General features: G+C 44.1%; 1 protein-coding gene across 2 annotated transcripts in view; it reads right to left on the minus strand.

Annotated features, from left to right (window-relative positions):
• The window catches only part of SHISA9 (shisa family member 9), a 353,976-nt gene extending 342,349 nt beyond the window's left edge, over window positions 1-11,627 (minus strand). For both annotated transcript variants that reach the window (XM_006131457.4, XM_006131456.4), the window contains exons 1-2: window positions 10,370-11,627; window positions 3,322-3,449 (exon numbers count right to left, since the gene is read on the minus strand). In XM_006131457.4, the coding sequence (XP_006131519.3) occupies window positions 3,322-3,449; window positions 10,370-10,971 (730 nt within the window). In that variant the 5' untranslated portion in view covers window positions 10,972-11,627. The remainder of the gene's footprint in view (window positions 1-3,321; window positions 3,450-10,369) is intronic.
• Window positions 11,628-23,556: the final 11,929 nt, after the last annotated feature.

A 23,556-nucleotide genomic window follows, 5' to 3' on the forward strand; every position in this document is an offset into this window, starting at 1 on the left:
TTTTTATAATTAAAATGGGAAAATAACTCCTAACTTGTTGGATTCCTAATCTTGGCAAGTAGCAGTGCTAACTGCAGGTTGCTTAGAAAATCCTTTTCCTGTACTAAAATGTGGTCTAGAGACTTAAGCACTGTCTTTTTCCATGTCATAGTTCATGCAAGGTTTTTCATGTTGATAAGAGTTCTTTCTGAAACAGCTTTGGTATGGTTTGGCAGCATCAGCAAAGTGACATTTCAAGAGATCAGAAAGAGCAAATGAATAATTGCTCAAATTAGAACACTTCTGAATAATACTTTGCTTTCAACAAATAATCTTTAATATATTTTAAAGAATTTTTCAATAAAAAGTATGTAGTAGCTATGAAACTACTCCATGCCTTTTTGCATCATGGAACAATAGAAGAGGGATGGACTTCAGAGAACTTGTGACAGTAATTTTCAGTCTCAGTTTGAGGTATTCAAAGGTTGTAACTTAAAAGCACTACTACTATAGTAACATCAGCTGGTGCAGTAAGTTTGTACCACTTCATCTGCTCTGCTTACGTAGTAACTTGTGATAGAATTATGAACCATATACAAGTTTCAGATTTATGTGCTTGCAAAAACATATTTTAAAATGTTGCTTCTTTCTTTAATATTAGCATAAATATTTCAAATAACTAAGATATTGGACTTAGAAAACTGGCTTCTGCTGAGTCACATAAATATTTTTCATAAAAGATTTCACTCTGTACCTTACAGGCTAAATACATATGCACTCAACTGAATGCAATTGCTTTTAAAGCACCAGTTAATTCTGTTGAGTGGCTTAATCCCATTTCGTCTTAGTATGCATTTTCATGACTTATAATAGCACAAAAACAATGAGGAGTTATAAATTACATAATAAACATGTTTAAAATTGTTTATGTAACTCTGTGATAAACCTGACAGGAATAGCATGCCAATGTCTGCATATCTTCCAGATTTCATTTCTATTTCTTTATATAACATGAAAAAAAAACAAAGAGAATTAAATGCAAATGGAACTATGACATCTCACATCAGTTGACGATTGGTCCCAAAAAGCTTAAGGTACTAAAACATTAAAAAACTAACTCAGACCCCAGTTTTGTGAACATGAACTCTCATTAAACATGATGCCTAAAATCAATAAATACAAAAAATATGAGATGAATAAAGATCAGCTGTATTGTGCTTATATACCGCAGTATATAAGGTACTGTCTGTCAATGCTCAATGTAAAAATTTTGGAAATACCCAGAAATGAGCAATGAAATAAGAAGTTGTGCATTTCCTGGCTTTTATCTGTAACGTAGATTCTTAACATAATTTTAACATATGGGGGGGTGAATGGGGTTGCACCTAATTGCTTTACCACTATTAACCTTCCCTCCTTCAACACCTGATCACAGGAAGAATATGCCTCTCCTTTTACTCAAAGACCAAACAGCACAGAACTGGTATATGGAGCACAAGAATAAGTGCAGTAGCTACACTGCACATTCTACCAAACCTTTGAAAGCTCATATGTGCTTCATGCAGTTAAAGCTCCTTTGGTTGGGACTGGAGTATGAGTCCTTTTTGGGAGCTGGAATATTTTTGATTAGATGTCTGGAGGAGTGCTTCTGTAAAGGACTGTACTTTCCTCTCTCAGTGTTGCAGGTAAACAGCACAGGCATGTGTACAAGTGGTATAACTGGAGGCCAGGCTTCATTGTACATCATAAGTAGTTTCATCACAAGTTGGATCTTTTGCTCTCTCTTGATACCTAGTATCCACAGAAGTACACCAAGCCTCCAGAACTACCCCAAAGAGCAATATTTATGAGAAATGTGATTATTTGTCTGTGTACTTAGATCTCCCCACCCCAGATTTACTATAAGATCATATGATATGGCTTCAAAACAGTTGTACAATATGATCAAAGAATATCTTATTTCCTAGGTCAAAGATGGCCAAACTGTCAACTCTACATATTTGTAGAAAGACATATGAAATAAAAAAATAGTCATAAATCTAAACATACTTAAAACACATCAAGAAGCAAATCCATAATACTTTTGCAGTAGCATGCACATTGCAGATAGACAACATAGAAAGAAATTTTCCATTGTAGCCTGCTATTCTGAATTATGCTATTTTTTCAAAAACATCTTGAATTTGATTACATATACATAGAGACCTGCCTAGCAAAAAGAGCAAGTTAATCTGTGCAGGAGAAAGCTTTTTCAGGGGCTTGTTCGTCACTGTGGAACAAGCACACGTAGGATCTAAGAGCCGCCTGAGTCCTTGTCACATTCCATACCAAGTTTGAAGTGCACTTTTATTACATTGATTCTAGAATACGAGCACACAGCATGGCTGCTACAAAATAAATGAATACATAATATTTAAAAACTGAATTAAAAATAAAATAGACTAGAGTAAAACAACCCTCCCATAATTATCCCTTTGGAGAGAGAAAAAGGGAGAATGAGGAGAGAAAGATATGTGACAAATGCCAGTTGCTCACTGCTTACTACATTTCTGGAAAGTATTCAGACATTATGATGGTGAGATGGTATGAAAACTTACATAGAATATTTTCTTTTTGGACTTTACAGCCTTAGTAAACATCTTGTAAGTCATAGGGTAAATTTTGCTACGTTTATATTCTCTGTCAAGTACACTGAAACACTGAGTAGGTCATAATCTGAGAACTGAATGAAAATGTGTTTTTAAAAAAGAGACAGAGATATGAAATGTCAGCCATCACCAAATAAATGCAATAATTTAACTTTAGTTTAGATGAAAATGCCATTTTGCCTATGTAAAGGCCATGATGCAGTCTAATTGAGCAATTCTCAAACTTCAGCAAACCAAGGATTCCAATTTTGATTTAAAAAATTTTTGTAGACCCCCAAGCCAGCTTCTAATTGACCTGGGAGCGCTCAACCTCCACTCAGCCACTAGTCACAACCCCATTCCACTCCTTTCCCCAAGGCCCAACACCTGCCCCATCCCTTGCCCCAAGTATACCCTATCTCACCCTGCACTTCTAACACACTGCTGAACAGTTGTTCCAGAGTGTGAAGGAAGCCCTGAAAGGAAGGAGGAGTTGATCAGTGGAACTACAGGCCATGGACATGACTCACAGATCCCTGGAATACCCTCACAGACCCCCAAGATCTGTGGATCCCAATTTGAGAACCGCTGGTGTAATTCAATAATACAGCAAGAATATTTCTGATTTACAAGAAACAATGTCCTCTCTTATTTGATCATAAATAATCTCATTCACTCACATAGCAAAACAGTGATAAAATATAATAAAACGTACGTAAATTATTTGCAGGTGGCCTTGTCTCCATGTTTTCATAATGTTGTACGTGAACAACAATGTTTAGGTCTCTTTCCATGTGATCTGTTGTGCAAGGACCTTGAGGTCGCATAACATCAGCAAGAGCCCTAAAGAATAAAAATTAAACTCGATTAGAATAAATCTTCTGCAAAAACTATAATGCAGTTGCAATGTACTCTGGTCCTTTTCGTTCTTGACACTGCACATTACAACATATGTACTGCAGAGTCACAGTTTAATAGGACTCCAATCCTATTCCCATTGATGTCAATTAGAGTTTTGTCACTGACTTCAATAGAAACAGGACTGGTACTAGGTATATGCCATATAAGTAGCTGATTAACTACTGTGCCATAGAAAATAATTAGTCCCCTGCAAAAACCATGCCCTTAAGCAAAGAGTTCAGTGTAAGTTCTTTCTATTCAGTTCTGAACTTCACTGATCATTATTTGCCTCCTTTTGTCACCAGTCATTTAAGTCATTTTTAAAGAGAGTGGATGTTTTTACTAGGCATTGTGCCTAGTATAGTTTAATTTTGTGTAAAATTGTATACTGTATCCTAGCTACAGCATCTGGTTTATATATTAATAAATAAATACATTCACTAATGAAAGTCAAGGTGAACGCAGTACAGCTCTTCCACTGAACCAGTATGACAGAGACTTATTTTCCTAGTTGCTATATTGAAATATTGAACAGTAGCGCCACATAAATGTGTGGGCTAAATATAAAGAAATCTTGAGATGGATATTGCTCATAAAATTCACATACAGTACTTCGGTGTACAAAAGATACTCAATAATATGTTCCCTCATGTTTGTGGATTTGTTTGTGCTATTAGAAAGTTATGTACAAATTCTTAATTGTGTTACAATCTGCTGATACTGTAAAGAAGGTAACCAAAATTACTTAAGATACTGAAACAATACTTCAATATGAAGCAATATTTATACAGCAGGAGCAGCAGAGCTGGCTTACATAGCTTAGAAAAAGGCCACTAGCAGCCATCTCACAGAAGTATGTGCAATATGATCCTGAAAGGAAGGGATTATATTAGAAATCACAGTTTGAAAACAAGTTACGGACTGAAGCTGGGAGAGCACTCACATCTAATTAATGTATACAGAACTTTTTATACAAAACATATTGTCTATGTCAGCACTATAGATTTAATACAAGACGCAACTGGACACATAAGATAACATAAGAATGGCCATACTGGGTCAAACCAAAGGTCCATCTAGCCCTGAATCCTGTCTTCCGATGTCGCCAATGCCAGATGCCCCAGAGGGAATTAACAGAACAGGTATCATCAAGTGGTCCATTCTGTTATCCATTACCAGCTTCTGCCAAACAGAAGCTAAGGACACCTTTCCTGTGCATCCTGGCTAACAACCATCAATGGATCTGTCCTCCATGAATTTATCTAATTATTTTTTGAACCCTGTAAAAGGCCTCATCTTCACAGCATCCCTAGAGAAAGGAGTTCCACAGATTGATTATGCGTTGTGTGAAGAAATACTTCTTGTGTTTAAAACACACGAGAAATACTTAGGTGAACCCTAAAGTTCTTGTGTTATAGGAACAAGTAAATAACTTTTCCTTATTTACTTTCTCCCCGCCCGTCACGATAATATAGTCCTCTATCATATCCCCCCTTAGTCTCCTCTTTTCTAACTGTAAGGTCCAAGCTTTATTTATTTCTCCTCATATGGCAGCAGTTCCATACTCCTAATCATTTTTGTTGCTCTTTTCTGAACTTTTTCCAATGCCAAGGTATCTTTTTGAGATGTGGTGGCCACATCAGCACATAGTATTCAAGATGTAGGCATACCATGGATTTGTGTAGAGGCAATAAGATATTCTCTGTCTTAATGATTCCTAACATTGTTTGTTTTTTTGACTGCTGCTGCACATTGAATGGATGTTTTCAGAAACCTATCCACAACTCCAAGATCTCTCTTAAGTGGAAAGAGCTGAATTAGTCCCCGTCATTTTATACATATAGTTGGGATTATGTTTTTCAATATGCATTACTTTGTATTTATCAACATTTTGGGGAAATGAAGAAATGCAAAGGAGAGGTCTCACCTTGATTCTGAGAGTTAAAATGGTATAACCTCATAATGCGTAGATTTCTCACGTCTGATAGATCAGTCTTTCAGAGGTGGCCTTTCCATTGCCTTTAATATTACTGAAATGAGTATTCATTATATACTCTAAATAACATTCCACGTGCTATCAGATTTTTACCTTTCACGTCTGTATTCTATCTCCATTGAGCTTTAAAATATAGAATGGGGTCATCTTACAAATATCTTTAGAAGGTTTTATTACAGTTCTCAGTACGGAATGAAATAAATAATTCTGGCACTATACATATGCCTCACATTTAATTTATTTAAGAAAATGTATACTAAGAATGAGATAATCTTCAAATCAGACACACACACTGTCTGTTTCTCCACACTGATAATGATGGAAATCATACATCTATGGAGCAATGTCTTCAACCAATCAGATCAGCCAAAAGCTATTAAAGAGTGTCACAAATCTTCAAGATATCTCTTATTGTAAGATTTTGCTCTGTGGATCTGTAATGTTGTTTTAAGACCTTATAAAGCATATCTAGCCAGGCAATTCCCTTATGGCTATAAGCTTGAAGAGGCTCACGCAGATGTGATTTCATGAAAGGTTAGTTGTCATTTTTTTTTGCTTCCAAAAGTGGGTCAAAACCAATCTGGGAAATAATTTCACACAAAGGATTTCAGCATTTTGGCTATCCAGACTATTTTTGGCCCCAAGCATACTCCTTTTGGAAAATCAGCACATTCTTAAGGGTGGGAGAATTCAGGTGGGTTCATAAGAAATTCAGGAGGCTGCTTTCAAACTATCACTAACATATAAGTTATGAAAACAGGAGCTATCAAAGTACAGACTTTAGCCTTTAGGCCCTTTGCTGTTCTTGATGTATGTAGGTATCTCCCATGTGAAATGGGGCAGTATATGATTCTGCATTTTTATTTATTGAAAAATCCCTTGTGTGAAGGAGAGGTAAAGTCTATTTAGAAACCACAAGGATCACTTTTGGGGGTTCTTTTCCTATTCATTCTTTAAGGAAGATATTTATCTGGCAGAAAAGGATTTAGCTTTGCAACCTAAAAATCCTGTTGACCCTCATGCTCTAATGAACATACACTGCAACCTCGGACAACAACCTGGGAAAAGGACTCCTCTCCACAGCTACCCAATTTCTCCATTTCACCTGGGAACACTGCTACCTCAGAAGGGGTGCAATCATAAGCCTTCTGCCCACCACCATATGTACCTTCATGTTAACTACCTTCATAGGAGCTAACTATCTTCATAGGAGCTAGAAGATTCAGAGGGAGAATTAATGCTCCTCTTGGACACTATATTTCTTTCTTGGGCACTAGTTCTCCTTCTTTGCCTATGGATAAAAAACACTTAAATTCTCTCAACTTTGAACAAACTTACCAAAAGAAAACAAAGAGGTAGGAATACACAATACTTTAGAATCCTATAGGAAGCATATACTGTTACAGCCATCCTTCTCTTCACACACACACACCATCTTCCACCTTCACTCAACAACATAATCTACACAGACAGTAATACAGTATATTAAAATGTTACAAGGGTCACATTTGGCTTTGTTTGTCTAAACTACAGGAACTAGTTAGCATCCCTAAAAAGGGTATGAATTACTTTTTCTGAATAAATCTGCTTACTCTGTCAATTTTTTTTCTGCATTTTAACTGACAAATAATTTAAAAATCTTCAAAATGGCCATTTTATTTCAAAACAAACATCTTCATATAACAGCAAGCAGAGTGCAGCGTATGGTAAAAGAAATCATGCCTGATAATTCTAATGGCCAGATTGTATCACCCGTGTTCACATAAGTACCTTACTTTGCCAGAGTAGATCCATGGAGTGTCTGCATAAAAAGTACTACTCAAGATCAGTAAGAGTGGCATGGTCTGCCCCTAAATTAGACAATATTCTTATTTCCTACAGCATATACAAAATTTCAGAATAAAAACATTTTTCAGCAATGTAATGTGATGAAAAATAAGGGTTTGCATGTTTTGGTCATTAGTAATAAAACAGGCATTTTAAAAGCACACCAGTATGTTGTATTCCTGAATGTCATACATTCTTTACCTGAATGTACTTGTAAAGATAAAGGGATCTGAGTGTTTCAGATATCCATTAGCTAGTAAGGAAACTAAAGCAATAGTGTCCCTCCTTGTTAGCCATATTCTCAACCTGGCCTGGGAGACGAGATACTGTCAAATGAGGGAATAAAAAGGCAAATCAGCTTTTGCTTGTTTCACGTTACCGGCCAAACTGGATTAAAATAAAGCAATGGAAACTGAGCAAGTTACTTCTATGAAAAATAATGGGGCAAAATCTTTAACCAGGATTTCTAACATTAAATCCATCATTTCAGCATGGCCTAACTCATTCACTCATGACCAGGGCTTTATAATTTACATGTTTTAAAAAATGAAATTGAATGTAGGCAGAGGAGAGGAAGTTATGTTCATGTTTTGTAGACTTCGTGGTGGTTAGTGTTATATAAGAAGACAGATATCCAGATAGGATACAGAGTGTCTTATTACTGATACTATTAAATGTTTTCAGCAAGTACTTATAATTACATTACAAAACTTTGTGCAGCGCTCTACCACCCTTCTTACTCCTCCAAAACACTGACATAAGCCAAGACGTAATGCTTTGGTTTAAATGGGTTGAGGACAATGAGATTGTTATTAATTTTAAAGTGAACTGGAATTCTAGTTCCCTTAGGCAGCCTCTAAAAATCTCAGCTACTGTGTGAAAAATGAAATTAAGTATCCAAATTCCCTAGATGGTTTTGAAAATTTCACCCTGTATGTTTGTGATGAGAACTTTTAAAAGAGTTGTAGCGATTTCCCAACAGCTGCAGAATATTCATTGTGGGCACTGAGTGGGAGTCTGTTTTTCCATTAGCATCCTGACTCTTGTAGGTTCCTATAACCTCTGAAACAATCCTACCTTAAGAGATCTATGAATAAAAAAGCACATGAGTTTGACTAGTCACTAATCTGGGCAACAACTGTCCTTTCTGAGCCCCATTTCAATCTAATCTATATAGATATATGTCTGAAAGGACTTGGAATGATATTCCATCCCCGATTATTCTGTATCAATAGGTTTTGGAATAGAAATATAATTTAAAAACTCTTTATACCTGTATCTGATAGAGAGCAAGTATATATATAAATCCATTTAGAGGGCTTTTTTTAAACCAAATACTGGAAATGTGGCTTTCTGATCTAATCAAAGCTGAACAGAGATGTATGCACTGTTTTCACCTTCTCTCTGTCATGTGTTTGGTTTGGTTTTTGTTGTTGTTGTTTTTTAAAGAAAGTGCCTAAACTCACCAGCTGTTTTACCTGCATGTAGATGCTACAGAACTGGAACAAGCTATTTTACCACAGCTTTGATTAAAAGACCCATGGCATGGTGATATATTTTTTCAGGATTCATATATTCTTTTCTCAATTTAGTGGGTCGAGATTCTCTAAATGTTTCTCTATTCATACCCTGCTTAACAAAGTCAATTTCTCTTAAAATTGCCAGGTAGTGTTGACTAAAAATTCTGTGGTCTGCTTTGCTCCTCAGTAGTAAAAAGAAATCCATATCAGACAGTATATAAATAGCAAATAATTGCTAGTGAACTGGTGATGCATTCACAGCACTATTTTTGGTGTCTTCTCTGTTCATTTCAGGGGAGGCTGTTAATCACAAAGCAATACAGAAACTTGGACAAGAAATAAGACTCCAGGTGTTGAGTGGATCTCTTGAACTCCTGAGCCAAGATTTAAAGCTCTGTGATTGTGAATTACTCCATTGCTAGTGACCACCAGGCAGACAGATAGAAAACCTTCTGCCATACTGAATGTCTGGTAGAAGGCGTCCTTACAATTGTATTTCATTTCCAAAGTTGACCACAATGCTGGAATCAATTTAGATTCTTTAATGGAGCTATTTGCCTTTTTTTAAAATCTGCAAAATGTCTTTCCCCATCTGTTTTACTTTCCTGTGTCTGGGATTAGCATAATGAATCAGACAGACTGAAAACTGGACAAATATGTTATCCCTTTTTTCTTAAGTACTGTGACACTTTTTTCTTAAGTGCTAGAGTATGAAACAATTGGGCTGTGTCCTGAACTGCCCACTTGCCTACCCACCAGCAACTGCCCACTACCTACCCTGGAGTAGGAGAGTACACAGCTTGCCTCACTCTAGGTAGGGAATGTTCTCTTTGATGTAATCCAGCCATTGCCCTGTGGACATACAGAGTGTAACACATAGCGACAAAGACTTTGTATGCTCCATATTTGGTTACATTTTGCCTCTGTAGCAACTGGGGGAAAAAAGGCTAGAAGATGCAGCAGCTGTGTTACATCAAAGGCTAGAATCCTTAGCAGTTGGGTATTCCACAATAGGTCCCTTTTGGTCTCTTCCTCTCTACCTCCCAACCTGATTTTCAGGACAAAGAGCTCTCACACTTTAAGGAGATGGGGGAGGGAAAGTCCTGTCAACACCATTTTGCAGTGGGAGAGGGAAGGATGGGATTTGTTTACATCCTCCTGTTGAGAAGTAAAAACCTTGGCAGGGGGGGCCCCGCAGCCCCTCTTGAGGCTAATTCAAATCCCCATTTGTTGTTGGGCTGTTCCGGTTATAGACAGGATCTCCCAGAACAGTTCTTGACGGGGCGGAGGGCAAGCACTGCAGGCTGAAAACTGATTCGCGGCTGGGCACCTCAGGAACGCTGTGCGGTGCTCCTGGGCGCCCGGCCCTTCGAGTCAGCAGCCGGGGCTGGGGTAGCCCTGGCGCCAAGCTCTCCAAAGTTGGTCTGTTATAGCCTGGCTGGCGAGAGCTGTCTGCTCAGCAGGGCCACCTGGGCTCGGTATCGTCCCTGGGTGGGGTGGGGGAGGGCGCTGAGCCTTACCTGGACATGTGCTCCCGCTGCGGTCTGTGCGCCTTCTCCAGCCCCAGCTTGGTGAAGATGCCCACCAGCACCATGACCGCCACCACCCCGCAGATGATGTAGACGATGAGGTTGGTTTTATCCCTGGTAGGGTCGTGCAGCGGGTCGTCTATGCGGGCAGGCGGCTTCCCCGTGTTCATCCACACCGGCGTCTCGTAGTTCGTGCAGGTGTTTTGGTCCAGCCGGGTCTTCTTGAACTTGCAGCAGAACCTGAAGCCACAAGTGCCGCAGCAGAAAATGAACTCCCCCGAGCTGCAGTTGAACGGCGGGTCCCACTGGCCCATCACGTCGAAGTAGCCCCGGCAGAAGTCCGGGGTGGCGGGGGGCTCTGAGGCGTCCCCGTGCTCCCCAAGGCTGGAGTGGTTCCCCCCGGAGAGCATCACGATGCTGCCCAGGTGCTGGCCGGCTTTCTCCTGCGCCCGGCACACCAGCGTCAGCAGGTCCGCCACCAAGCAGCCGAGGGCCAGCCGGAGGAAGCCCTTCATCCTGCCTCCCAGCCCGGGCGCTGCTTTGCCGCCGCCGCTCCAGCTGCTGGCTGCTGCGCTGCGCCAGGAGCCCAACATGCAGGGCTCGGGCGGGGGCCACGCGCTCGCTCAGCCCGCTCGCGCCTGCGGCAGCCTGCTCGGCGCGGGCAGGGGCAGGGCCAGGAGCCGGGCGCCGAGCCTCCCCTCCCGCCGAGCCGCGAAGCTGCCGGAGCGCAGCGAAGTGAGCGGCACTTGTGGAGCAGCGAGCGGCGCGCCGCGGGGAGGGCGGGGGGGGGGGAAGGCGCGGAGGGGCTGGGGAGAGCGGGCGGGGTGAGGTGCGGGCGCCGCAGAGCCGGGGAGAAGCGGGCGCCGGCAGACGCTCCTCGCGCCGCCTGGTGAAATGGGCAGGCGCCGGGGAGCCCCCTTCCCGCGCGCCGCTGGAGCGCCTGGCGCGTCGGAGGCGAGAACTCGCGCCCTCACGGGGGGCGCCCAGGGAGCCGCGCCTCAGCCGCGGGGCATCCGGGCAGACGTGTCCCGCCGCGGGGCGCGCGGCTCCCTGCAGACTCCCTCTGGCGGGCGGGCGGGATGCAAAGGGGCGGCTGCGCGGCTCTGGGCGAAGGAAGCGAAATCCGTCTAGCAAGGCGCCTGCCGGGGGCTGTTCGCCTGAGCTCTGGCCGCGCCGCGCAGCCTGTCGGCACCCCCGCGCCCCGCCAGAGCAGCCCCCTGGCGCTGCCGCTGGCCGCTGCTGCCCGCCACTCGCTTACATAACACGGGCCTCGGCGAGCAGGGTGCTCCACACGCGCGGCAAGGTGCACGAGCCGCTCCGCCCCCTCCTCGCCCCGACCTGTCCGTCGCGGCCCGGCCCCACCCCAACTGCGGCGCCTGGCCCGTGCCCGGGGGAGGGAGGAGCTGCCCGCACCCGGGGGGGGGGGATTTCAGGGACAGTCGGACACGTGTCTCGCCCTTCTGGAGAGACGGGAGGCAAGGGACTGAGCAATGCGGGAGGCAGGTGTCTCAGACAGCGCTGGATGCCTGGGCTGAGGTCCCTCCGTGCGTCTCTTCGGGAGGGCCCAGAAAGTCACAGCGACCTTTGCTCCAGTTTGCATTGGCTTTGCTTTTCCTCCGCGCCTTTGGCTCCCGGCCTCCCCTCCGCTCGCAATGGAATGGGGGCAGGATCTGAACAAAGGGGGAACTTGTATGGTGCTTGGAGGGCGGGGGCCGGGAGAGCTGCCACTTCCCCGATACTTGAAGAGAGCAGTTTACTAGATAAAACCTTTCTTGTACCCTAATCCTTTTACCAGTTTCTTAAGACTCACTTCTCTATACAACGAATGCAATATAGGCCAGAAAAAATCAAAACGTGTGTGTGACACTATGGCTGTCACATGGCAGGCAGTTAGAACAAGGCGCTAGGTCTACTCGAGCCTATGCTATGCAGTGAGCCTCCCACATTATTGTCTTTCATACCTGAACTCGTGTATCATTTATTTAAGAAAGCACTTTATCAGCCAGTGAGGCTGGCTCCAGAGGATGTCTTCACACTGCAGACTATCAGATGCAGAATTAAAATATCTTCATTCCTCCCCACATGCCTTTGATTCAGGAATGAATTCACTCCATCCTGGTTCCCCATCTCATTCATCTTCACCATTTGGTTGGAAATCACCTGCAGAAATAAAACATTTTCCTGACTCCCATGCTGCCACCAAATGCTAGGAAAAGCCCGTTAAAGGGTGGCTTAGCATACTTTGGGCTGTGCCTCACTGGGGCCTCTCTGCTTTATTTCAAGGTGAGGCTGTGAAGCCTCAACTGACAAGTCACAATTCAGTGATGATTCTGCCCCACATTTGTGAGGGCTGGATTGCCAATGCACTTCCAGCTCTTCAGCCAACTTCCTACGGGAATTGTTAAAGAGTCAGTAAATAAGCAGAAAGGTGAATCAGAGGACAAGGCAGACGTTTGGAATCGGAGAGGGCTGTAGTTTGCTAATTGCGATCCATTGCCGTCTCTTAAAAATAGACTCTAAGTACAGTGAGCCTACTGAGCATTTTGTCAGGAAGCTTGGCATCCTTGGCCAGTGGGTAGGAAATAAAACCTTGTGATTCCACAGCAGAGGGAAACAATCAATTCCATTCAAATTCTGCTTTCTTTGATGTTAATATTTAATTCCTAAAGCCTCCATCTTCATCCCCATCTCCTTTCAAATCTGGTCAGCAGTCCTGTCTCTCCTTCCTTGCATATATTTCTCTCTGCTACTATTTATTATTTAACTTTCTATAAAGCACTTTCTGATACAGTTTGTACTGAGGAAGTTGCTCAAAATTAAGCTGTACCATATTTTAGAATATCTACAAAGATGTAGGACCCAGTTCTGCCAAGCACTTGAGAAGGTGTGTCACTTTGCAAACCTTAGTGGTCTCATTGAATTCACTTGTTAAAGAGGTGCTTAAGTGTTTTGTAGGATTGTGGTCATAAATATGTAGATATAATAATATTATAAATTGACACAAACTTCGGCTGTTAACAATAATTTAGCTGAGCCAGTGCTAACAATGGAAAGACCTTTTAAAAAATTATCATAATAAAGCCAACACCTGAGGGATTGAGGTCTGATTTTAATCTCTATTACACCAGGAACTCCACTTGCTTCAGTGAAATGAAAACTTATTTGCCCCTGGAATTATAACTGGGAAACACAGTGCATAATTCAAAGCTCACTGAAACCCACAGGAACACTTCTACTGATTTAAGTGGTGGTTTGGACCAGCTCTATACCACATTAATTTGAAATTGCTATAGCATCTAGGAGCTCTAGTCATGGACCAGGACTCTGTTGTACTAGGCCCTGTACATTTTATTTCAAAATTACTTCAATTAGAGCATATAGTTGTTTAAAAGAATTGTAAAACATCAAAATGTGAAATCATTAAATATAATAAATAATGCAAAAGAAACAAGAAGTTGCTGTAATTTACGCCTATTTCAGACACAGTTGTCTCATTAAAAGCAGTGGGAGTTTGGACAATGATTAGGGGCCATCGTGTGATGAAGTGTTGCTCGACATTTAGGGCTCCATCCAAAGCCCATCAAAATCAGGGAATAGATATCCATGTAACTTACTGGCCTTTGGATCAGATTGTTAAAACCTAAGAGAAGAACGAGACTTTTACAAAATGGTTTATCACTTTTTAAACACTTTTGTTAATTGCAGTTGGTTTAAAATGAACAATATTTATATAGTTTCCACACTATTTCCTGGTAAATATTATTACTTACTTCTGAAACAGTTGGAAACTTGCAGCTTTTCACAATCATTATTTTCCCAATGAATACCTATGGGGTTCACATTTTGCTGCCCTTACTCAGGCAAATAGTCCTTAGATATGCGAGCAGTCCGTTGCAGGATCAGGCTTTATACAGGGTCAGATCCTACCATGATTCTCCCTCTCCCAATATTCCTACTGATTTCACTGAGATTTTCAGATGTGGATTTATGACAGGATAATAGGTTTCTTGCTAGGAAATCCTGTAGCAATAAAATGTCAGCTCTCAGTGAAGAGCTAAACAATTCGACAATTGTTAGTAGCAGTGGCATTTCTGTATCACCTAGCTTCAGTCAGAGTCTTGTTGTTCTAGGCACTGTACAAACAAATAAATGGTGTAGCTTTTAAAACTGTGATCACAATCCATAAAAATATTACTATGTTTGTTAATAGAGTCCTGTTCTTTATACCAGGAACACAAGGTTTCTACCAAGTTTCACCAGACACTATAATAATGGACACTCTATATATTCATCTAATAAAAATATTATTATAATTGTTCCTGGAAAGCATCCTTATCAATCCCAGCAGTCAAACTAAGAATTACATGGGCATGAAAATAGGATGACTGTCTCACCATTAAACATGGTGGCTATGTCTACACTACGAGTTTTCTCTGCAAAAAATGTGTAAATGAGGGACTCATTTGCATGAGTTGCTATCTCATTTGCATATTTTCTGCTGATCCGTTTTTGCGCTGGTTCTAGATCCTTCGAAAAAAAGCATCTAGATTGCATCACACGGATCGAAAAAGCGATCTGCTCTTTCAAAAAAAAAAGGCACCCAGAACCGCTTCTGGCAAGGCATGGGGGCGGCATTTACTTCCTGGTGCTGCTGCATGCCCTTTGAGAGACATGTGCTTAAAGGGATCCCCCTGGACAGCCATTGCTCTGCTCCTGCTTCTGGCTTGCCTACCTCCTAGAGGGAAAGCAAAGCTGCTGCAATGCTTGCTCTGGTTGCCCTGTTTTCTTGGACACCACGGCAATTTTTTTTCTGGTTGGTTTTCCTGCTTTTCATTGGGGGTTTTTTGGCCATGGAGCCAGAGCTACCCCTGGGCAGGCGATAGCCCCATGCTGCCATGCTACAGCTTTTGCTGCATCTTCATGACTCCGTCATGAAGCTTCTGCCCCACATGGACCCAGACCAGAACTATGAAACCTTTGTCTGAGATGCAGGAGATATGCCCTTGCCTCCAAACTTTTTTGGGGACAGGCGGATTTGGAGGCATGAGACGAGTTCAGACTGGTGGTGGGACCAGCTTGTCATGCAGCTCTGGGATGACGACCATTGGCTCCGCAACTTCTGGATGCAGAAGGCCACATTCCAGGAGCTGTGTACCTGTCTCACCCCTGCTCTGCAACACCAGGACACCCACCTGCAGCCCGCCATCCCCCTGCAGAAGTGAGTCACTATTGTCTTTTGGAAACTGGCCACCCCCGACAGCTACCAGTCAGTGGGACACCACTTTGGCATGGGGAAGTCTACCGTTGAGGCCATTTTGATGGAGGTAAGTCACTTTTGGGGGACAGGCCCTGCTGGGGGGGGGGGGCTGAAAAAGAGGGAGTGCCAAGCAAGGACAAGAGGGAGTGGGGGATGGAGTGGCAGTGGGAAGCGGCTTCTCAGCCAACCCTGTGCTGATGCAGGGGAGGAGGGAGTACTGACAAGAGGAGGGGTAGGAGCGGGAGGGTGGGTTCTCCTCCCAAGGGGTACCCTGTCTAACTCCCTGGTTTCTGTCTCTCCATTTGTCTCTTTCTGCAGGTGGTGAAGGCCATCAATGCGGAGCTGCTGATGGGCTTGGCTTCCCAAACTGCAGAGGAGCCCTCGATGGTACACACATCCCAATCCGCGCACCGCCCCATCAAGTAGACCAATTTATTAATCAAAAGGGCTACTTTTCTATGTTGCTGCAGGCCCTGGTCAATCACCGGGGACAGTTTATGGACATGGGTGGTCGGGGTGGGCACATGATGCCTACATCTTCCGCAACTCCAGGTTGCAGGCAGGAACGTTTTTCCCACAGCAGGACCTTGCGCTTGGGGCTGTACAGATGCCAGTGTGCATCATGGCCGATGTGGCCTGTCCCCTGATGCCGTGGCTCATGAAACCCTACACCGGCCACCTGGATGTGAGCAAGGAGCTTTAACATGCATCTTAGCCAGGCTTGCATGCAGGTGGAATACACGTTCAGCTGCTCGAAAGGGAGGTTTTGTTGCCTCCTCACACTGCTGGACATGGGCAAACGCAACATCCCCGAGATGGTGGCCGCATGTTGCGTGCTCCACAACCTGGTGGAGAGGAAAGGGGAAGCCTTCCTGCCAGGGTGGGGGACAGGTGCTGATGGCGAGGGGAGGCAATTTGAGCACCCCGGACAGCTGCCATCTGCCAGGCTCACTAGTCTGGTGTTCACATCCGAGAGGCCCTGAGGGAGAGATCCTCTGAAGGAGCCCACTGACTCTCCCTAGGGCCTCCTCCATGAGGGGGTTTGTCTGGCCCACCCATACCTTTCCCTCCACAACCCTCACCCTCACCCTCTTCCCATAAAGAATACATAAAAAAGCAATGTCTGTTTACAAAGAAAACCGGGTGTTTATTAGAAACAGTATCAGTAAGGAAAATGTGCTAACTGTTTAAAACAAAATGTTCTCTTTTTTATTGTTCTACTGTTTATATATAAGATACAGCTTTCACTCAAAAGTAAAGATTTTGTTACATCACTGAAATGTTCTTTCACTGGTGGTAGGGGGCTGAAAACCTGGAGGGGGGCTGAAAACCTGGAGGATGCAGGGGGGCTCAAGTAGGCCGCTGTTTCCCTGATCGCAGGGTCCTGCAGCCTTGCATCCTGGCACTGCCATGGCCTTGGGGTCAGGTGGAGCGAGAGTCCATCCTGGGCTGGGCAGGGGGGGGGGCATCTGTTCGGTCTGTGAGGGCTCAGGAGCAGGAGGGGCTGGGGAAGAAGGGGGGGTTGAGAGGACAGGGTCCTGGTTTGCAGGAGAAGTGGTGCCCATGACAAGGGCAGGCAAGGCTAGGACCTCCCGCATAGTGGCACAGATTGAAATACGCTGCTGGACCAGCTCATCCAGCAGCCTGATGCCCCACTTGGCCTCTGCCTCTGTCCTCTGCTGAAGAGTCCTGTTGAGGTCCTGCAGGGTCACTACATGCTCTTTCAGCAGGTCTATGTATGCCAGTACCCGCAGGTGCCACATGTTTGGGATGGTGGTGGGGCAGGTGTGGTGCTACCCTCTTGCATGGGGGGTCTGGCTGTGGAGAAAAAGAGGAAGAGACAATCATGTATGTGTGCACCCGCTGTCCCTGAGGGCATGCCCTCGCTATAAGGGACCCTCCTTCGGACAGATGACTGCAAGGTTTTACACATGACACTGTGTGTGAGTGGGCAGCAGCCTGAGCATCACAGTGGCCCCACAGTGGCAATGGTACCAGATGGCTCCCCGCACTGCCAACCTGCCTGTGTGTAGTGACCCCTCAAAGCACTCACCTGATGTTCCTTTCCCCATGTCTGAGGATTCCTGGGAGGCCTCTGGGGTTTAGAGGACCGGCTCCTGGGATAGGGTTGCTGCTGTCTGTTCCTCCTCCTCCTGCTGCAGCTCTCCTGTCCCTCCTTCCTGCTCATCCTCCCTCAGGGGTTGGTCTACAGTATGGTGGCCTAACCCCAACTCCACAAGACACAGCGAAGTCCGAGCTTCTCCACTGCCCAGAATCTACTCCAGGTCTGCATAATATCGGCAGCTCTGTGGGGCTGCCCTGGAGCGGGAGCTCTGGTCTCAGGCCTTTGCATACCCCTGCCACAGTTCCTTTACCTTGGCCATCACTTGGTCCAGGGTGTGGGGGTGATCCCGTTTCTTGGCCAGTCCCTGGGCCATGCACTCATATATGTCTGCATTCCTGCCGTACAACTGCAGGGATTCCTCCTGAGACCAGAGCTCCAGGATATTTTTTATTTCAGGCCCTGACCAGGCTGGTACTTGCCTTTTGGAGCTCCTGGGTGGGTCCTCTTCACTGTCTTGAGAAGGACCAGGGAGGCCTTGCGGCTGGGACATGGCTATCACAGCTGGAACGAGTACTCTGGCTGGCTTCCAGACAGCAATGCCTGTTTGGGTGCCTGTGCCTTTAAGAGACTGTGACCAGAAACAATAGAGGTGCTCAGCATGTAAGGATGGACTGTCCACTAGGGCTTCTTCCTGGACGCCTTTATTTTCTAAAAAAAAGTCCCCGCGTCTACACATACCTTTTTCCGCCAAAGTGGTGTCCCACTGACTGGTAGCTGTCGGGGGTGGCCAGTTTCCAAAAGACAGATCTCTGTCGAAAATAGTGTTATTCCTCATACAACGAGGTTTACTGCTGTCGACAAAACTGCCACGTTCTTTTGATTTATTGTTGACAGAACACGGTGGCAGTCTAGACGCAAGTAGAGTTTTTTTGAAAAAAGGCCACTTTTTTCGAAAAAAGCCTGCAGTCTAGACACACCCTCTGGCTATGTCTAGACTGGCATGACTTTCCGGAAATGCTTTTAACGGAAAAGTTTTCCGTTAAAAGCATTTTCGGAAAAGAGCGTCTAGATTGGCACGGACGCTTTTCTGCAAAAGCACTTTTTGCGGAAAAGTGTCTGTGGCCAATCTAGACGTGCTTTTGCACAAAAAAGCCCCGATCGCCATTTTTGCGATCGGGGCTTTTTTGCACAAAACAAATCTTAGCTGTCTACACTGTCCCTTTTGCGCAAAACTTTTGCACAAAAGGGACTTTTGCCCGAACGGGAGCAGCATAGTATTTCCGCAAGAAGCACTGATTTCTTACAGTAGGAAGTCAGTGCTTTTGCGGAAATTCAAGCGGACAGTGTAGACAGCTGGCAAGTTTTTCCGGAAAAGCAGCTGATTTTCTGGAAAAACTGGCCAGTCTAGACATAGCCTCTATGTCTAGCTTGAGTCAAATTGATGAGGCATTGAATAAGTTTGTCATATCACTGCTCATAGTATGCTTGGATTATGGCTAAACAAAAGTTGGTCTCTTAAATGCATCTGGTCAGCATCATTCATTATACCAGGGTTTCTCAAATTGTGGATCGGGAGTCCTGATGTCAAAGCCTGAGCCCCGCTACCCAGGTCTGAAGCTGAAGCCTGAGCCCCTCAGCCCTAGGAAGTGGGGCTAAGATACCATGCCACCTATGTCAGCTTCCCACCCCAGCCCAGAGAGATGGGGTTAGGGTGGGCTTGGGCTTTTGTACCCCCCAGGGTCATGTAGTAATTTTTGTTGTCAGAAGGGGGGACCCAGTGCAATGAAGTTTGAGAACCTCTGCACTAAACATTAAAAAAGATTGTAACATTATGTGTATAATATGTAGTTTTGGCTTTATATTTAGCTATCTAAACTATTAGGAATAATCACTATTGCATCCCTTTATTGACAATGGAGAAGTAAGGTTAACAATCTTTCAAGCAAGGCTGAAAATCAAACAAGAAATAATAATTATGAATTAAATTGAATGTTGACAACAATTTGATAGGCAAGTACTGCAGTGATGCTGTATACATACCAATTGCAATTTCCATGTTAAAAATCCATATTTCATATTTTTCATTTTATAATAGAAATATTGAGTTCAGGGCATTTCCCTGGGATCAATGACCAACTAGGGTGAAAGGATCAGTCGAGGGCTATAAGCCATCATCTCTTTCTAACCAGTTATTAATGCCCTGCAAATCAATCATTATTTTTAAACAGACATTCCAGAGGCATGAAAATCACTACGGGTAAGTCTACACTACAGCGCTAATTCGAACTAACTTAGTTCGAATTAGTTAATTCGAACAAAGCTAATTCGAATTAGCGCATCCAGACTTAAAAACTAGTTCAAATTAGCATTTTGCTAATTCGAACTAGCATGTCCACACAGAGTGGACTCTGAACCGAGGTTAAGGATGGCCGGAAGCAGTGCCAGCAGGGCATCAGAATAGGACTTAGAGCGTGGAGCTCCTGTCTCAGGCTAGCTGAGGGCTGTGCTTAAAGGGACCTGACCCCCACCCCAGACAGACAGTTCTCAGGGGTTCCCCGCTTGCAAAGCAGTCCTGGCTTGGAGTGCTCTGAGTGCCCACATTCGGCACATCACAGCACTCGACCATCAGCCCGGCTGCACTTGCCGGGGGAGGGGGAGCAATCGGGGGCCTGCAGGAGAGCTTCCACCCCGAGCAGCCCGCAGAGCCACCCCAGTCCTCCCCATTGGGGGCTCGTACCCCATTCCTCCCTCACCTCCTTCCACTTACCCCTCCCTAGCCCCCCTTCCTGATGTACAAAATAAGGGACACGTGTGTTCAAAAATAGAAACTCTCTTTATTGAACAGAACTCGGGGAGACTGGGAAAAGGAGGTGGGAGAGGGGAAGAGAGAGGGTGGGAGAGGGGAGGGCAACTAAAAAAATCAGGGGTTTGGAACAAGTCCCATATGAAGAGAGGCTAAAGAAACTGGGACTTTTCAGCTTAGAAAAGAGGAGATGGAGGGGGGATGTGATAGAGGTCTCTAAAAGCATGAGTGGTCTGGAGAGAGTGCATACAGAAAAGTTCTTCATTAGTTCCCATAATAGAAGGACTCGAGGACACCAAATGAAATTAATGGGTAGCAGCCTTCAAACTAATAAAAGAAAGTTCTTCTTCACAAAGCAAAGAGTCAACCTGTGGAACTCCTTGCTGCAGGAGGCTGTGAAGGCTAGAACTCTAACAGAGTTTAAAGAGAAGTGAGATCAAGTCATGGAGGTTGGGTCCATGGAGTGGTATTAGCCAGGGGGTAGGAATGGTGTTTCTGGCCTCTGTTTGTGGAAGGCTGGAGATGGATGGCACAAGACAAATGGCTTGGTCATTGTCTTCGGTCCATCCCCTCCAGGGTACCTAGGGTTGGCTGCTGTCAGCAGACAGGCTACTGGGCAAGATGGACCTTTGGTCTGACCCAGTACGGCCATTCTAAGTTCAGGGCTCAGGGTCGGGGGTCTCAGTGGACCACCTTGATTTTCATGCAAACCTGCTCCTGGGTGGCCAGGCTGGCAGCTATCCTGCCCTAGACGGCCACTTTCCTGTGCCTAGTGCGAAGGTCGTGGATGAGGTCCACGATGTCTGCACTAGACCAGGCAGGCACCCACCTCTTGAGGACCTGGGCAGGCTCCCGGGAGCCACCAGCCTGGTCCTAGGAAGAGGCAGAGGGCTGGGTGGCAGCGGGTGGCTGGCTTGAGCCGTGCCAAGTGCAGGGTCTGCTGGCTGGGTGCTGGCAGGCTTGCACCTGGCATGGGCACCGTAGCCAGCCCGTGCCCCTTTAAGGGCTCCGGGGCCGGGAGGGGGGCAGACGAGTTTCTCTGGTGGTGCCCAGAGTGGCCACCAGGGCAAGCTGGGGAGGGCTAGACTCCCACTAGTTCGAATTAAGTGGCTACACAGCCCTTAATTCGAACTACTTAATTCAAACTAGGCGTTAGTCCTCGTGGAATGAGGTTTACCTAGTTCAAATTAAGTGCTCCGCTAGTTCGAATTAAGTTAGAACTAGCAGTTTGCATGTGTAGCGCCTATCAAAGTTAATTCGAACTAACGTCTGCAAATACTCATGCATGTATATGACTAGTTTCCAGGAAGACTGTAACTTCCTTCTTAACCCTACTCAACAATCCAGAGAGTAGTATTGGAATTCGCTTCAGAGGGATTTGCTTTTCTGCCCCCTAGGTGAAAATAGCAGGTAAGGCAAAAATTATAATCCAGGAATACTAAAAGCTTGGTCAAAGATATGAAAAGATCAAGACACAAATGCAACTTCATATATTTTCTTTCAAAAAAGGCATTGTGATATTGTTAATATGATTTATCATTTGGTATTTTTCAACACAGCACAATCCTATTGTCTCTGTAGTTTGAACAAAAAGAAATCCCTCCAGTTTCTCTACCCTTACATCATGATAGTAGTACGTTGAAAAATAAATGTTGAAAGTAAATAAAATGCTCTATGGAAAGGCATGTTTGTTATTAATACTTTGTAGTTTTTTTCTTGTGGTTTTGCAAAATAGGTTTGCGTGAGTTATTTTTATTTTGAAAGTGCAGTGATTCCCACAGCTGATGAATAATGGGACAGATAAAAAGGTTTTAACTCTGATGTAAAATACACATCAGAGACTTGGGAGAAGTAATGCGACAAGGTGCTGAAAGCAGATCCTGAGATGTCTTTTGTTGCCACATTTTTTTAAATCAGCATATTATCGCTAACCTGCTAAATATCTTTTAATTTTAATAACACAGTTAGGGTAGTAGCAGCTAGCATATATATATATAGCTAGCTGCTACTACCCTATAGATATATAGTGGAGTGCAGAATGGATGTCTATAGGGACAGTTGTAATTTAATTTTTTTAAAGGTGAATGTGGGAGTTAATCTGTCATTCACACCCACACACCTGACAAAAAGCTGGCCTCTATAGAGTCAATTTTGTAATTTATGTACACCTTATATAGCCTTTAAACATGATTTCCCAGGTTTAAAAATTGTCCTCTTGGGGGCTATCCTTGGTTTTTGTTTTTTGTTTTATCATGAAATTAATAAATGAAGAACTATGTGTAATTTCCATGCAAAATAGTACCTCAGCAGAAAACAAAGTTATTTATTGATTGATTAATAAACACATTATTAATTAAAAAATGAAGCGGAATGTTTTATGGGTGAAAAAAATAGGTTCGCTGTCTTATAAGAGCCAGATGAACATTTTAACATGTAAAGCAACCATAAATGAAACAGACAGACCATAATATTTTCCAAACAGTTTTATATTTATTCTTAATGCTCAGATCAAGTGAAAAATGACTTACATTAACCTTCATGCAGAGACCAGGAACACAACCCAGAGACATTAAATGAACCTGTGTCTGAGTCCCAGTACTCTGGATTTATTGCAGAGTAAATGACTTATTTTATAACATCAGGATTATTTGCTGTCATCCAATAATTGCTGAGATTCATACACAAAGGCTGTGTCTACATTGGCACCCCTTTCCGGAAAAGGGATGCTAATGAGACCAGTCGGAATTGCAAATGCCACGGGGGATTTAAATATCCCCCGCGGCATTTGCATGAACATGGCTGCCACTTTTTTCCGGCTCGGGGTTTTGCCGGAAAAAAGCGCCAGTCTAGACGGGATCTTTCAGAAAATAAGCCCTTTTCCGGAAGATCCCTTATTCCTACTTTCAAGAAGGAATAAGGGATCTTCCGGAAAAGGGCTTATTTTCCGCAAGATCCCGTCTAGACTGGCGCTTTTCTCCGGCAAAACCCCGAGCCGGAAAAAAGCGGCAGCCATGTTCATGCAAATGCCGCGGGGGATATTTAAATCCCCCGTG

This window comes from Pelodiscus sinensis, chromosome 16, assembly GCF_049634645.1.
Source record: "Pelodiscus sinensis isolate JC-2024 chromosome 16, ASM4963464v1, whole genome shotgun sequence".
NCBI lineage: Eukaryota > Metazoa > Chordata > Testudines > Trionychidae > Pelodiscus > Pelodiscus sinensis.